At 40.2% G+C, this 15,805-nt stretch overlaps 1 protein-coding gene across 1 annotated transcript in view; it reads right to left on the bottom strand.

Moving 5' to 3' along the window:
- Nucleotides 1–15,805, bottom strand: part of tprb (translocated promoter region b, nuclear basket protein) — a 31,176-nt gene that overhangs the window by 667 nt on the left and 14,704 nt on the right. The window contains exons 29-50 of the mRNA XM_041790571.1: nucleotides 15,545–15,676; nucleotides 15,324–15,454; nucleotides 14,680–14,890; nucleotides 14,392–14,538; nucleotides 12,796–12,994; nucleotides 12,073–12,254; nucleotides 11,588–11,661; nucleotides 11,207–11,403; nucleotides 10,798–11,088; nucleotides 10,521–10,672; nucleotides 10,347–10,427; nucleotides 7,137–7,328; nucleotides 6,897–7,055; nucleotides 4,635–4,728; nucleotides 4,059–4,219; nucleotides 3,844–3,897; nucleotides 3,629–3,717; nucleotides 3,061–3,170; nucleotides 2,860–2,958; nucleotides 2,524–2,680; nucleotides 2,084–2,205; nucleotides 1,216–1,311 (exon numbers count right to left, since the gene is read on the bottom strand). Of these exons, the coding sequence (XP_041646505.1) occupies nucleotides 1,216–1,311; nucleotides 2,084–2,205; nucleotides 2,524–2,680; nucleotides 2,860–2,958; nucleotides 3,061–3,170; nucleotides 3,629–3,717; nucleotides 3,844–3,897; nucleotides 4,059–4,219; nucleotides 4,635–4,728; nucleotides 6,897–7,055; nucleotides 7,137–7,328; nucleotides 10,347–10,427; nucleotides 10,521–10,672; nucleotides 10,798–11,088; nucleotides 11,207–11,403; nucleotides 11,588–11,661; nucleotides 12,073–12,254; nucleotides 12,796–12,994; nucleotides 14,392–14,538; nucleotides 14,680–14,890; nucleotides 15,324–15,454; nucleotides 15,545–15,676 (3,130 nt within the window). The remainder of the gene's footprint in view (nucleotides 1–1,215; nucleotides 1,312–2,083; nucleotides 2,206–2,523; nucleotides 2,681–2,859; nucleotides 2,959–3,060; nucleotides 3,171–3,628; nucleotides 3,718–3,843; nucleotides 3,898–4,058; nucleotides 4,220–4,634; nucleotides 4,729–6,896; nucleotides 7,056–7,136; nucleotides 7,329–10,346; nucleotides 10,428–10,520; nucleotides 10,673–10,797; nucleotides 11,089–11,206; nucleotides 11,404–11,587; nucleotides 11,662–12,072; nucleotides 12,255–12,795; nucleotides 12,995–14,391; nucleotides 14,539–14,679; nucleotides 14,891–15,323; nucleotides 15,455–15,544; nucleotides 15,677–15,805) is intronic.

The raw sequence follows: 15,805 nt of genomic DNA, 5'->3' as shown, positions 1-15,805 counted from the left end.
TAAATCCAATTAGCAACAAGTATTTCCTTACTTAAACCTGATGTTTATTGAAATCACACATTGAAAAGCAGTCTTTTCTCTTTAGCAGTGGTTCTCAAATGGTGTGGCAAGGCAAGTCAATGTGTGCCATCGGAACCTGTGTTAATTCAAATGCACAACAATTACATATGCTGTACCCCACGTCCCAACTGCATACAATCATCAGATGTCACATTGCATAATTCAGCATTGCATCCAACTGTTAAATCTCTTATGTGTCAGAGATTATCCCCAATTCTCTGCCCTGGTAATTTGCAGTTTTCCACATGTAAAAATATGACATCTAGTGCTTTTACTTTCAAAGTGGAGAAATGTAGTGTGGTGCTTTGTATTGACAAGCCTTTAACAGCTGTGAGCCAAATAGTTTTTTTTCTCAATCTAATCCCAGATCAGACCATAACATTTCTTAAATAGAAAAGTATTTTATTCATGCACCACTATCTCCACTTTGCAAAACAAGCCAACAAGCTCTGAGAGTGAGTAAAGTATAAGAAAATAAAGAAGATCTTCCTGTAGGACACTACTGGTCCTTCTCATCTCCTTTTTTCCTTGTTCCTTATCGATTCAACCCAAGTAGCACAGAAAAATATGAACACTGCAACAAGGGAAAAACTTTTTGCCACTGTTCTGCATGTTCTGTTGCTCACAGGCTGTCAGGATACTACAATAGAAATCAGGGTGACCAACCTGATTTTGTCAGTGACACCCGTCTGTGTTGCATGCAGTCAGGGAACGATGAAACTTGTGTTAAAGAGAATATATTGCAAGGCCGTGAATATGGAGTGCCTTGGGATAACAAGTTTGAAAACGACTGCTCTATAGGACATTGCAGACAGAAAACATGGCCACTCACTCCAGAAATCCAGATATAAATGTGTGAAAATGCTGCATTACTGCACCAAATGCACATTATTCATCATGAAGAAACTGAGTCTCTCTCTATAGCGGAAGCTTTTCACTTGGTGGCTAATTACTGTATTCCAATATGTCCTAGTCTGCTTTCATTTCCAATGTAAGAAAATGAGCAAATGTTTGATTTTTACAAGATATAAAAATAGATTCTTTTCTGCTCTTTTAAGAATTGAACAAGCTCTACCACTTTTAAAACCATTGTATTACCTGATAATGAATCATTGGCTAAACAAGCACAGCAGTTTACAAGCTTTAATGCGTTACCTCCTCTTTTCAGGCGTCCACCTCTGTTTTCTGGCCAGCGCTGCAGCAATCTACTGGGTCCTGGTCTAGAGGGTTTGGGTGGAGCACTGCTTGTGTCTAGAAAAAAACAAGACATCACAGTCAGATGTGAACAACAATCACGATACATAGTGTAATTCACTAATGATGACATGAGAAAAAATATTTTGGACAAACAAGTAATGCTTTCTCATATTTTACATGCTTCACACCATTTTCATGCAGTCAAAGAAACTCAAGCTAGCCATTAGCTGCCCTAAGAATAACTGGTGCAAATTTAGCAGTAAAAGATGTTTAAGTTCGATTCAGGAGAAATGTGCTGCAAATAGCAACACTAAGACCTAATGTGGATCTTTTAGTACTAAATTATCACACTTCATTTCATTATCCCAGTTTTAAACTAGAACTGCTGTCTGGTAGTTACATGCTTTGGTGAGGTTTCCAATTAGCACACAATAAAAGTATAGTGGTGGGTCAAGAAGAAAGGCTGCAGTGTTATCCATGGTAGATATGTTTTAGGTTAGGAGGCATAATTACCTTTAACTTTGACCTCCAAGAGCTATTTATCTTTGAGTAAGAGTGAACATATGAGCAAAGTTTGAATAAAATCCCTCAAAGCATTCATAAGATAACATGTTCACCAGAATGGCTTTAAAAGCAAAATAATAAACCTACGTTTGTAAGATTTAAATGCTGACTGTACACATTTAAACCTATGGAAAACCGCTGCATTTAATAGGGATAACTTGTATTTTTCATACTGCAATATACATCCCAGACAGAAAGATAACACAATATCACTTTTAACAGCACTGTTCAATCATAACGAGTAGGGGTGTGCACTCTATACCTGCAGAGCTGGAGGAGGGCTCCTGACTGGTGGAGGGGAGGCTGGACTTGTCGGATGTTTGGCTAGACTCCTCTGCATCTCCCTGTGAGACCACTGGATCAACTGACACCTCTGCACTGGGCCTGATATCAAAACAACATAAAACAAGTATGGGGATAATTAAATGATATTACAGAGTCAAAATTACCTGAAAAATATGACTGAGATAATAAATGGTGCACCTGTTATGTTCAGGTTAATAACCACAGTCAGTGCAGTTTAACGTTTGTTGGACAATTAATATAAACAATGGATGTTTACTTTTCATACCAAATCTTAGGTTAGCATAGATAGAAATAATGAATTCTACAGCTTACAGGAGATAAAAAAAAAAAAAGTTCTCTGAAGTTTCAATTCCATCAGAAAAAAAGACTGACAAACCACAGACAAGGGAGTCTCACCTATCTGTGTCAGGCTCCAGGAAAACATCCTCCCTCTCCTCCCCTGTGCCAGCTCCTCCTGGCACAACCAGGCCTGGTGTGGACGTGCTCACCATGGGAACTGACTGGGAGGCGTGTTCAGTGGTGTCAGACTGAGCCGCCTCTGAGAAGACGGTTACTGGAAGAGAGGAACAGAAAACAAGACACACACGTTTTTCTGATAGCACTCACAGATCTGAACATTTCTAATCAGCTTATCAAATATTTTCCAGAAACTGAAGAAAGGGTGCTTCTAGACAGAAACAGAAAAAAAAAAACCTCTTCATATCAGTCCGTTTGACAAACAGAGTCAATTACCTGGTGCTGCAACTTGTAGTGGTGTAGTGGGAACGCTGCGTCCACCAGACTCCTCCTCATGAGTTGCTAGAAACAATGGACTCTCATACAACCCAAGACCTAAAGAAAGCAAACGTACAGTGTTAAGTAAAAATATGCTCCAGTTTTCTTTTTTACTCTAACTTAAAGTGCCATTCTGATCGTATGTTGTGTGTGGAGTACCTCCTTGTGAAGCGAGCTGTCCCAGGTCAGAGTGGGAGGATGAGCTGGTCTGTGGCATGTCGTCTGAAGGACCAAACCTGAAGCGAGGAACACCGGCGACCTGAGGAGAACTGAAAAACAGACAGCAAAATGTTTTATGTGATCAAACCAACATGTTCTTTAAATACTTATAACATCTAAATTTACATTTATGGTGTTATCATTTGATATATACATGAATAAAAGATGGAGATACAATATGGGTAGGCACAGAGAAGGGGGAATTTTTTTTTTTTTTTACCAGTAAACCAGAAACTTAACACACAAGAAGCAACACAGGGAGGCTAGTTTGTAAGAAAAGGGGTTTTAAGAGGTTCAAGAAATACAAAAGAAATTGTAGCTTTGCCTGGACATTGAAAAGTTGTTTGATAATGCATGCAATCCACTCTCCCTGTATACTGTGGCTGGTTTGATTTTAAGCTTTGTTTTGGTTTGGAGAGAGAAAATCACAACTGATAAGATTAAATTTTCAATTTTGCCCCCTTCCCCCAAGCATTCAGACTTTACAGTCTGAGCTTGTAGGACTTACTGGATTGCCTGGTCAAATCCATCAGAGCGATGCACCACCAGAGTGGGCGTGCTGGGGACCATCCTGTCATCATCATCAAAGAAGTGCTGCTGCAAAGAGAGGAGAGAAAAAAAATGAATGCAAAAATAAAGTAAGACAGAAACAAGTATAAAAAGAAACATTTGCATAATGTATATGACGACTGTGAAGTTTTTTGGATGTTACAGAAGACTTACAGCACTGCTCTGCACACCAGGAGTGAGCTGAGGAACTCGACGAACAGGGATACGCTGTGAAGTTACGTTTATAAAACATATTAGGAATGCTTGTGATCTCCACTGAGAAATGATCAAGATTCGTACTGTGATGAACATTCACACACGTTGGTAATGGATGTAATGTACCTGTGAAAACATACATAAAAAGAGTGATGGTGGATTACTCTTCATACCTGAACCTGAGCAGGTGGCCCCAGCTCTGATGAGGGAGCAGGGTGGATGTTTAAACGAGGGGGCAGCTGATGGGTCGGTCTGCGTGGTGATTGGGGCATCCTTGTGCCAGAGCTGCTGATTGGTTGTTCTGTAGAAAAGGCCTCCATTGCACTTCCTTCAACTAAAACACAGAGAAATGTTCAAATAACAAAGTCTGATTATGAGTAAATACATAGAATTTCCTTTAGCCTTTTTTGAATCTTATGTTACTTTTAACAATTAGCCCTCCTCCCACACTAGTCAAATTTTTTTCCATTTCAATTTTGCTTTTAAGACTTTCAGTGCCCCATGAGCACAAAATAACTGGAACCATCTGATGGCAAACGTCATATGCCCTGGTTCAAAACAATCTTTACTTTGGGTTCCACTTGTGCTTTACCAGTCTCCTATGCAGTCAGACAACAACATATTACATCTTTCTCTGTCATCGTGTACAGTCAGATAACTAATAGCATGGCGGGACGGTTAACGAGCGCATGAAAAGACTCTGAGGTGGATCTACATGTGCGCATTTGACAGGGTTTCCTGGATCTTACAGCTGGGTGTCTGGGAATCCGCTGGCCTCTGGGTGGAGTCAGACGCCCCCAAACTCTCCTCTGTCTCTGTGCCTGGGTCTGTTACATCACCTCCCTGAGAACAGAAAGAACAAAAAGAAATAAAGGAGAACATTAAAACCTCAAGAGGAAATTCACAAAAGGGCAAACAAAAAAGAAAGGGCTGGTAAATGTGGAAATAAGACGTAAAGAAAAAAGCAGGAGTGGGTAGAATCAGCGGAAACAGATTATGGGATAGTTGCCACACTTTGTAGATGCCAGCATGGCCTGGAAAATCTCTGCATACAGCTTATGACTCATTCTTTCCATAAAGAGAGAGACTATGTCCTTAATAAAAGGCTATATGTTCTGGGAAAACACACATACACCATTGTTTAAATAGATCAAAAAGTTAAAAAGCCATAAAGCAACAAACAATAAAATCCTCCCAAACAGATGAACATACAAATGGACTTTGTTGCAGTCTCAGTTAATTTATAAATATGTCTGAACTGAATTCAGGTGAACTATCGTTATACTAACCACATACTTTGTTTCTCATTTCTCATTGTGCTGACTGCATTTGCATGACCTCATACATGAACTCAACATATTTTCTTTACACTAAGGTTGGCTTAATTTCTGATGCTTTTTGATGACATTTAAAAAAAAAACATATAGCTAGTCTGTTATTTCAATGACTGTCAGTATCAGAAAATACCAAAGCTTTACAAAACTACACATCTTCAGTAGTATTCCTCACCAAAAGCTCCCCAAGAAAAAAAAATAAAGAGAGAGAGCAGCAGTGGTCTAAGTTGGAAAATAGTTTCTAAATGAAAGAGTTAAATTGCAATTTATCCCAGAATGTCTGTAGCTAAATACAATATACACTATATGGACAAAAGTATCCAGACGCCTGACCATTACACCAGCAGGGACTGTATTGATATTGTATTCAAATACATGAACTTTAATATGGAGTTGGCCCCCCTTTTGCAGCTATAACAGCCTCCACTCTTCTTGGAAGGCTTACCTCAAGATTTTAGAGGGTTTGTGTGGGAATTTGTGCCCATTCATTCTGTAGAGCATTTATGAAGTCAGGTACTGATGTTTGAAGAGAAGGCCTAGCTCAACATCTCCATTCCAGTTCATCTTAAAGGTGCGCCATGCAGTGAGGTCAGGACTGTGTGTGGGCCTGTCAAGTTCTTACACACCAAAGTCATCAAACCATGTCTAAATAGTCCTTGCTTTGTGCACTGGGACACAGTCATGATGTAATAGAAAAGGGCCTTCCCCAGAATGTTGCCTCAAAGTTTGAAGAATAGCACTGTCCAAAATGTCTTGGTATGAAGGATTACAATTTCTCTTCACTGGAGATAGGCAGCCTGGTCCAAACCCTGAAAGACAGCCCCATACCATTATCCCTCCTCCACTAAACCTCACCCCTGGTACAGTGCAGTCAGGCAGGTTCTTTTAGTGCCTTTGACAGAGTGCAGGAGTTTGCCTGCAGTTTTTGGTAACTAAAAAGAAAAAGAAATTACTTGGCATTAGGTGCTGGGGACCTCTAGTTTTGTTGCAATGGTATAAAAACAGTTATTGCATTGTGTGACTTTCACTAGAGAGAAACTGAAGATAAATTTCTGTTTTACAATGTGACAATCCTTCTCTCTACCCTGATTTGCACAAATCAGGAAAAAGGTAAAAATAAACACTTTCACATGTTATAAATTTGGTAATTTTGCAAAGAAAACCTATATGTTGTGTCTTGAGTGTGTCTTAACATTTGTAAAAGTAGATTTAATAACTACAGAATACCACTATTTACCTGGAAATTAACTTTGTGATTATTGTTGTTCTTTTTCTTAAAACTGTTTGCTGCAGCAATCCATTAAAACACTATATGGTGATTTTAAAACTTATCATGCTTAAACCAGCTTTAACACGTGCAGTTTACCATTTAAACAACTAAACTGTCCCTTTCAGACACCGACTCATCTCACCGAATATGTGTAGCCAAGAGTGGAGCAAAAAGGTAAACAACTAAAGTCAACACACAGACAGAAAGTTACAACCCAAGGGTAAAAAAACAAGTGACTGTGAAATTAGAAAATGTGGAAAAATTGACTGAGGAGGAAATGTCTCATAATTCTGACTGAAAGCGTGGGAAGGGTTAACTCTGTGTGCTGGAAGTGAGAGCGAGTGAGTGAGGATTTATGAGAGGGTCAGTGCTGGAAAAAGTGCATCATGTGTCACAGGTAATCAAACCTCTGCATCGTCTCCTTCATATGCCTCATTCCCGTCTCCGCTCCCCTCATTACTTTCTTCCCCTTCCTCCCCCATCTCTCCATCATCCTCCTCATCATCATCCTCCTCATCTTCCTCCTCCTCTTCTTCCTCTTCGTCTTCTTCCTCTTCCTCATAATCCTACAGGAGCATCATTAAAGCATAAGTGGCAGGACACCAAGACATGTAAAAAATAACTGATAAAGTCTCCAAATCCTCTACCTGCTCTTCTTCCTCTTCGTCCTCCTCTTCTTGGTCTTCGTCACTCTCTGTGTCTGTCACTATGACGATGACTTCCTGCTGCAGCTGGTCAGGAATTTCACTTAGACTAAGGGTCACTTCTTGGTCAATGTGGATGGTCTGGGATAATGCTGAGATGTCATCTCCTTCCTCCAGTGCTGGGAACTCCTCAGCCTGCAGGGCAAAACAAAGGACACCCTGATCAACATGAGGATTACTCATTAATGCCCTTTTAGAACATTACTTTCCATGACAGCAGTGTGAGATCAGCTAAAATAATCAATTCTGTTCTGCATTCATTTCCTCTCTTTTATTTTGTATTTGGTTATTTTACTTGATATGATTCATGGCAAGTTTTATATTGTAAGAGATATATTAAAAGTAAAAAACAGGGCCAAATTTAGCCAAGCACCCTATTTTGATGTGGTTTGCCAGCTAAAATGAAGACCGCATTGATAAACAAGAAAAGTTTGATTACTGAGATGAGAAACAAAGGTTTAAACTGCCTCCTAGCATGACACTTTCCAGTATATTCAGCAAGTTTCTTCTGTCTGGTTTCACCACATGAAGTTTTCACTCCTGCTAGGCTTTGATGTGGTAGATAAGCCTTCACCCTTCGGTGATAGCTGTGAAGATTGGCCTCACGGCCAAAGGGTCCTGCAGCCAGCATCCATTTGTGACTTGTTTTCCTTTAACCGGGGAGTCTTTAAAATCAAAACCACATGGTTTATTCAATTAAAAATATATGGTTCTTTATTCTTTAAATTCAGGAATATGGCCTAATGACGTAGAAAAGCTGTTTAAAAGCACACGGTCTAAACAGGTAACAAAACAGTGGCCAGCCCGGTCTGCTTCATTATAGAGGTGTAAAGATCCATCAGTGTATATCGATATATCGATTGGATGATTAATGATCCAATCATATCAATGGAAAGTCAAAACATCGATCTAAATCAATGCTTCAAGCTACGCTTTTATTTTGAGAATTCCCCAGCACGCCTGTGGACAGCTCCCGCCCCAGGCAGCATCCTCAACAAGCTAGATGCAAGCTAAGTAACTAGCAGCAGTGGGTTAAAGTTTTGTGGCTGATGAAAAGAGGATACCCTGTCCTCACTCGGCTGTGTGGACATAATTCAGACAGAGGCTACTGCAGGACGGTTAGTTTGCTGACTACATCTACATCTTTTTCTGTACACAACCGCGGTATGAGATCGTTCACTGATACAAAAACATCTCGTTATGGCTGAGGTAGTGCAGGTGCTGTCTGCAGCAGACTCCAGATAAACAGACGGGAAAGTCAGCTGCTGCATGTGTCCTTTGATACACTGATTTTACTTCGCCGTTTCACATGAGATGTTTAATGAAAATATAAGTTGTCCGAACTTAACCTGGTTCAAGCAGGACAGATGTTCTCTGTATACCCCCCATCCCCTCACTTCTGTTAGGAGGCTGATCATCACAGGAGAGTCTTTTAAAATAAAATTTTTGCTCCAATCTAACCTCTCCATTTATTAAAAGCCATGTTGCAATTAAAAAAAATCATCACTATAACATTATATGCTACATATTTAACCTTATTTAAAACTCACATAGTGAATAAACTACAAATGAATTATCTGCCACATTAATAGGCCCCTGTGTAAAATATGAAGGTCTGATATAGAGCAGAAATATCTGTTCAAGTCCGTATGTGTGTAAATAAGTTCAAGAAAAAAAATCTAAAATAGGAACACAGGCCAAATATTTGGATCATTATTATGAAAGGTTGCAGAAAAGGTCCATATTGGTGCTTTAGAGTGATCTAAGGATGTGAGGGAATAAAAACTTGGTAGCCTACTGAAAATGTTTGCTGTTTTAAATCAACATGTTTTAATACAAATGTTCACAGTTGTGTTACCAATTTAAAGGTAATTAGGGGCAATCAGGTCTTTGTTGTTTTGTTAAAGAGATGTTTTTTTATTAAAAAAGACCTGTCAATAATTTAATTGCAGAAACATTTTTTTCCTGTAACTGTGTGAAATTTTCACATAAAATCGCCCGATGTTGTTCACAGGCCCTTAATATCGAATTAAATTGAAATCGTAACGTAGCAAATTTTATGATATCGGAAAATATTGTATCGTTGTCTAGAATATCAATATCGTATTATATCTGGATGAAACCGGTGATTTACACCCCAATTCATTATGTGTCCCAGCATGTTAAGACCACTAGATGGAGGCACGTTTTTCAAGAGCATCAGGTCATGTGCATTATGTGACGGTAGTGGCTGGTTTATGACTCAGCATTTTTTATTACTAAATTGATCACACTAATATATAGAGAACCAACCTTTTAATAATAAAATTGGAATTAAAGCAAGTCTTAAGCCCAGTTTAGACCAAAGACAAGTTGAAACTCACAACCGCTTGAGACAGACCGCTCTGCAACATTCTGAAAATTTACCAGTCAATACTGCTTCAACTGAGCGAGACAATGCATCTTCAGCAAAAACTCATAGTCACTCAATTTAAAATGACTTAAAGGAGCCAGTTTGATTCAGTTGGTAGAGCAGGTCCCCTTATACTGAGGCAGTGGTCCTCATTGCACTGGTCCTATCCATGCACGTGTGGCGCAGTGTCTTCCCCCACTCTCTCTCCCCATATTTCCTCTCTCTTTCTTGCTGTCCCATCTAATAAAGGCAAAAAGCCACAAAAAACTACCTAAAAAGAAAATTAAAGTGACTTTTATCTTCAGCTACTGGGCAATAAATGTCTCTAAAATAGAACAATACTGCATTTTCTTTCCTGTAGTTTTCAATAGGATAATGCACATTAAGCTTACATTTTTTTGAGGGTGATTCGTCACCAATTCTCCTTTGGCATCATTACTATCACATGACTCATTCTTCTTGACTGAGTACTCCTCTGAATTTTTTCACGTATTCACTTGTATAGTGCCACACATCCTGCTATCTACATATCCTGCATTTATAGCCTATCAAGACATGATTTCTATGTTGCATTTAACTGCTTAAAAACATCCATCAGTGTGATTCCAGCTGTGATGGCTCAGTTCACACAGCTGCAACAGTCCCCTTCAACACTGTAAAACCCTCTCATAGTGTTGTAAATCTTTAGCTTTAACTGGGCTTCATACACCTGATTTAACAATGTTTGACTTTATTAAAACTAATGTTAGGTGATTGCCTACCTGGCTTGCCTCTGCACCATCCTGACTGTCTGTTGGCACCACCCCTTCAGCCTCAGCACTGTCTTCCACAATCACCTCCTCCTGTGGAGAACACACGTCAATAAAAACGAACCAACACAAGTTTAGCTGAAAACAACTAAAGACAAATTTCAGATTACACAATCCTTTACTTGCCTCTGGACCAACTCTCTGGATGATCCGCAGCTTCTTTGGTATGGGAGCCCTTGAGTCCTCCTGGGTTGTTTCTGTGTCAGTGACCATGGTGGAACTCTCCTCCTCCTCACGGGGCCTCTTGGACATGGAGATGGTTCCTGGTGTTGCTGAAACTAGACATAATGTCTAGTGTTTTAGTCTTCTACATCATACTGAAGATTAAATTTATACTTTAAATCAAACTCATATCTAATATAGGCCTTATGTACTGTATACTTTCAAATGTTTAGTTTCTCACCGGTCCCAAACACAGAGGAGGTAGAGGACGTTGAAGGCCATTCCACCTGCGAGCTAGGTGTTGCCTCAATAACCACAGCTGGCGGTTCCTGATTGGCTGGCTCTGCATGGGTCACACTCTGCTGCTGAGTTGGCTGGACAAAAGCTGTGGCCTGTGTCTGGGTCTGTTGCACAGTTAGCATGGGGCCAGCTAACGTGGTCTGGACGTTGGGGCTGGCGGAGCGCACGGAGCCACTGGCACTGCCGTACACCGTCACATGCTCCACAGGTGGGCCTTCAGATGACTGCATGGCTGCGGAGGAAATCAAGTTAGAGGGAAAGATTAACCTCAGTGAGCCTTTGCACTGCTCAGGACAGCAGTGGAAAGACTAGTTTTTAAATTCATCAGAAAGGGCAACAACCAGACTGACCTTCCTGGGTCTCCACCTGTGTGGTGGGCATGACAGTTGCTGTGGGTGTTGGGGTGGGAACAGGAGCAGGAGTTATCATTGGTCTGATGCTTGCTCGTGGAGTAGGTTTGTTTCCTGGATTGACAGGCTGCTTACTGCCAGTAGCCACCACAGGTGTTGGCTTGATGTTGGCAGTGGGGGGCTCAGATGTGCTGGCACTGACAGAGACAAAGATCAGGACATTAAAAATGGCTTCAATTCTGGAGAATCTAAATAAGAGACACATGATTTCAAAGAAGTTTAAATGTAGAGAATGCCTGGCAAAATTAAAAGGGCATGATCTATTCACTTCTATAAAACAAGTTATTATTTTTAAACTAGTTGGTGCTTTAATCAACCTACCTGCCCCTGTCTGCAACCGGGGTTGTCTTTAGATTAATTTGTCTCTGCTCTGTGCTCCTCTGCTGCTCCTGGGTCTGAAAATCCGGAGAGGAAAACACAGATACGAATGTGACACAGATATTTCAACCAATATTCTGTTTTACCAAACTTAAAAATGTATCTTTTAGGGACCAGAAAGTTGCCATTTCCTAAACCCATTAACAAATTGCATATAAGGAGAGGTGTAAAAGCGGCAAACTTTTATTAGAGCAGGGGGAGCTAATCAACTACTTCATCAATATTAGACATCAGTTTTATTAGAAGAAATTGCAGAAAAGGTCAGCAAATACACGTGGATGATAATTCATGGTTTCAGCATGTAAGTACAATTTTTACCATTGCAAATATCTATAAGTAACAGCTACAGTGACCGCATGCATTACATTTCAGCATAAAGAGTTTCTGTTGTAAAATATATTGATCTTTTGAAAACTCAAAACTCTGACCTTGCTGGGGCCTGCCTCAGGCTGCTCATCTCTCTGCTCTTGGCCTCTGAGGTCTCTCAGCTCTCGCTCCTGTCGATTTAGACGGCCCTCATACTGAGACTTCAGAGCGCTCACTCGCCCCTCCAACTCATCACGTTGCTGCTTCAGCTCCACATTTTCCTTCTGCAGCTGATCTCTAGTACCTGAACATAAATTATTAAGGTGTTAGATTCAAATAAAGCAAACACTGCCATAGAGTGTTAATAAAGGTAGGTAGACCGGGCCCTGTCACCATGGACATGGACTTTTTGAGGTTCTTCCCTTTGGCAGGAGGCTGAGGTCCCAAAACCTCCCGCCACAGGAACAGTTTCTTCCACTCTGCTTTCATTGTCATGAACAGTAGTCTGGCCCTCCCCTACAGACTCTCACTGAACCCCAGAACCAGCAGACTGAAGTATGCATGTTTATAGAGACTTGTGTTGCATTTACACTCACTAAACTTTATCTCTACTGTTCATAACTGCACACTGTGTGTGCTGCACTCATTTAGAAAAAATCTGCTATAAGCTATCTACCGGTAAACCTGCACATCTGTACAGTTCCACCTTTTTGTACCTTTTTTATTTTTCTTCTGTGTTAGTTGTTTAGCACCAAACACCAAAAAAAATTCATTGCATGTGAATATGTACTTGGCAATAAAACTTGATTCTTATTCTGACAGATCTGTTGTCAACGGCCCCTTACCCACAAGCTGATTGATCTTCTGTTTGGCAGAAAGGATGGCCTTCTTGGTCTTCTCCTCCTTCTCGGCCATCTGCTGTTTCAGTGTGACCTCTTGAGAAACTTTCTCCTGCAGCTCCTGCCTCAACCGGGTCAGCTCTGTCTGCAGTCTGGCTGATTGTTCCTGGGCATTACGTGCTTCCATCTCACGCTCTGTGACCACCTGTAAATGCCAGAAAGACATGATGCTGATTAATATATTAATTTGCCCTAGTAGATGCTTTCAGCCTAAAGTAAAAGTGAGCAAAAATGCCAGTATAAGGGGAAATAAAGGAAAGAGGCCGCTGGTTTTGTGACACCCCTATATTCTAACAAATTGGGATAGAAAATTTAGAATAAAACAGTTCTGACTCAATTACAACTCGATTACACTCAACTATGAAAAGTACTGTCAAAAATCAAAGTCTGCACAGTATCAGGACCATAGCATTGTTATACCCAGTGATTAGTGAGGTCCTTTCCTGTGCCCATCCATAAAGTATACTGTCACTTTCTGATGCAAAACTGCAGTGCACAAGTATAACCCGCCTCCAATAAAAGCCTAAGGATAACACCAATCTAAAGGCAAAGACATATGAATTAACCCTTTACCTACTGAGCCGGTGCTGGCGCTGTGTTTTATATGTCCGGAGTATTATTACTGTAACTCTATTAAAGTTTGTCCGATCAGAAAAATTCCAACGATGTTAGAAAGCTGAGGATTGTGGGCTTGTGCACATATATTGTTCATTATGGTACTCACAACCATATGACGTGGGCATTCATAGCAAAACACCATAGCAAAACACCAGAAGTATCGAGCGACCGCTACACAGATTCTCAACACTGTAACTCCTCAAAAGTTTGCTCAATCTAAAAAAATTCCAATGCTGACAGAGAGCTGAGAATCTGTGCTTTCCGGCAACATATGATGTGTGGTATATATATATCACAGTAGTGTCGAACAACACTGCAAAAACGGCAGCATTGGCAGAGGATGAGTGAGAAAAGGAGAGTGAAGAGAGTAAAAGGAGAGCGAGCGAGAGTGGCGTTTTGTTTTCAAAAATAGCGTTAGATAGTGGCATTTGTGCGTGTCTGTCATGTGCAATATAACAATATGTTACTTGAGAGTGTTGAGAATGCATTTTTTCACCTTTATTTGCACTAATTGTTGCCTTTTATCTTTTGCACTGTGTTTTGCACACCCAGAGTCCTAGACTCAAAAAATGACTGATGATTGTTCTAAACATGTTTAGGTTCACATTTCAAATGTCAAATCAAAACTTCATGAGCAATAACAAAATTTCTTCTCATAAAAGCCATGAAAAACAAATCCGTTTTGTGTTTTTCTTCTTTTAAACTGCTGACAATTCCATATAATGTGCAACAATCATTAACCAGATGTTGAAAAGTCAAGTTCAAGTACTCCTGGGAAAAGGGACCAAAGCTCTTAGACTTAGGGCATTTCCTGACTATTTTACATCCATAATAACAAAATGTGTCCAAATCGCCATTTTCAGACTCAGTAGGTAAAGGGTTAAACATTTTGGCTGGAACTCAGGGTGGCTTGTGATGTTTCACCTTGTTCATGTTCTCCAGCTGCCCTTCAATTTCTTTGTTCTTTGCTTCAGCCTGGATCAGAGAGTTTCTGAAGGTCTGCAGCTCCTGAGCTGAAGCTTGACGAGCTTCTTCTTCTTGGGACGGGCCTGCTGCGGCCTCAGCTACCAACTGGGAAAGAAAGAAAGATTGTTTCATTAAAAGGGCAAACTTAAAGGACTAATTTGACTTCAGAATACTGTATTTACACAACTCTGTAGTCTTTCATTTTTTTGGATTCAACACCCCTTGACTGAGGTTTCCAGCTCTCACCTTCTCGTGTTCCACCTTGAGTTCATCATACTGAGTCTTGTAGCGTCTTCCGATCTTCTTTACCTGGGTGATGGTTCTAACTTTATCTGCAATGTCTAGGTTCTTCGCCTCAACTTCACTCTTCAGAGCGTTCCTTTCTACTGTTATCTTTCCCATGTTTTCACGCAAGTTTTGTATCTGGGTTTGCAGGGATGTCAGTAAGTGACTGGCTCTATAGAGAGAAAAGAAAAGATATAAAATATTTAATGGCAGAAAGAAAATTAATGTGATTGACCAAGGGTGAAATGGTGACACTCATGACTCTTTTTTAGTACTATTCTATGTGAAAATCTCTCCGTCAGGGAACACATTGGCTAATGTTTGAAAATGATGTGGCCTCTGGGAGTGATAACCCACTTTTCAGGGCTGTTTCTGTATCTGGTGCTAAATGATAAGAGTCTTTCTGACCAGGACTTCCTTTTAAGCATGGTGTTTTTATTTAAAGACCATCCAGCAATCCAATAGCTATGAAAAAGATTTTAATCTGCACTTAGATGGAGGTGAACACTTAACTACAAAAACCAGAAAGCTTCAAACAACAAAAACAGTCCCTTTCAGATTCTGCATCTATATGCTGAGTTTGTTTTAAGAGATTTAACCCTTACCTGCTAGCCTCTGCTTTAAGTCTTGTATTCTCCTCAGTGAGCTGATGAACATGCTTCAAATGTGCCTCTTTCTCAGAGTGCAGTCGCTTGTACTCCTCCGGATCTGAATCTTTTTGCTGGGTCACCAAATGCTAAAAGAGCAGAGGAAAGTTGTGTGTGAACGGTTAGAAATGATAATATTAAAGCAATACAAGTTTAAGTTCCTGTACTCGTCTTTATACCTGGGTTCGAGCTTTCCAGCGCTTGATATCTTCCTCCAGTATCTTCTTCTCAGCCTGCAGCACGCCGCTCTTTTCACTCAGCTCAGAGTTAGCCTGCTGTAGCGGCATTATGTCTGATTCCATCTTTTGAACCTGAAACACGTATAAAATTAGCTTTCTGGATTTGTCGGTTTACTAAAAAAATGCTCCAAAAACCTGTAACATGTTTTGATTGAGACTGTACCACATTCAACAAAACCAATACATTTCTTCATATGATTT

Source organism: Cheilinus undulatus, linkage group 7 (assembly GCF_018320785.1).
Source record: "Cheilinus undulatus linkage group 7, ASM1832078v1, whole genome shotgun sequence".
Lineage (NCBI taxonomy): Eukaryota > Metazoa > Chordata > Actinopteri > Labriformes > Labridae > Cheilinus > Cheilinus undulatus.
Note: the sequence above shows the minus strand (reverse complement) of the source record. Positions and strands in the feature narration are given on the sequence as shown.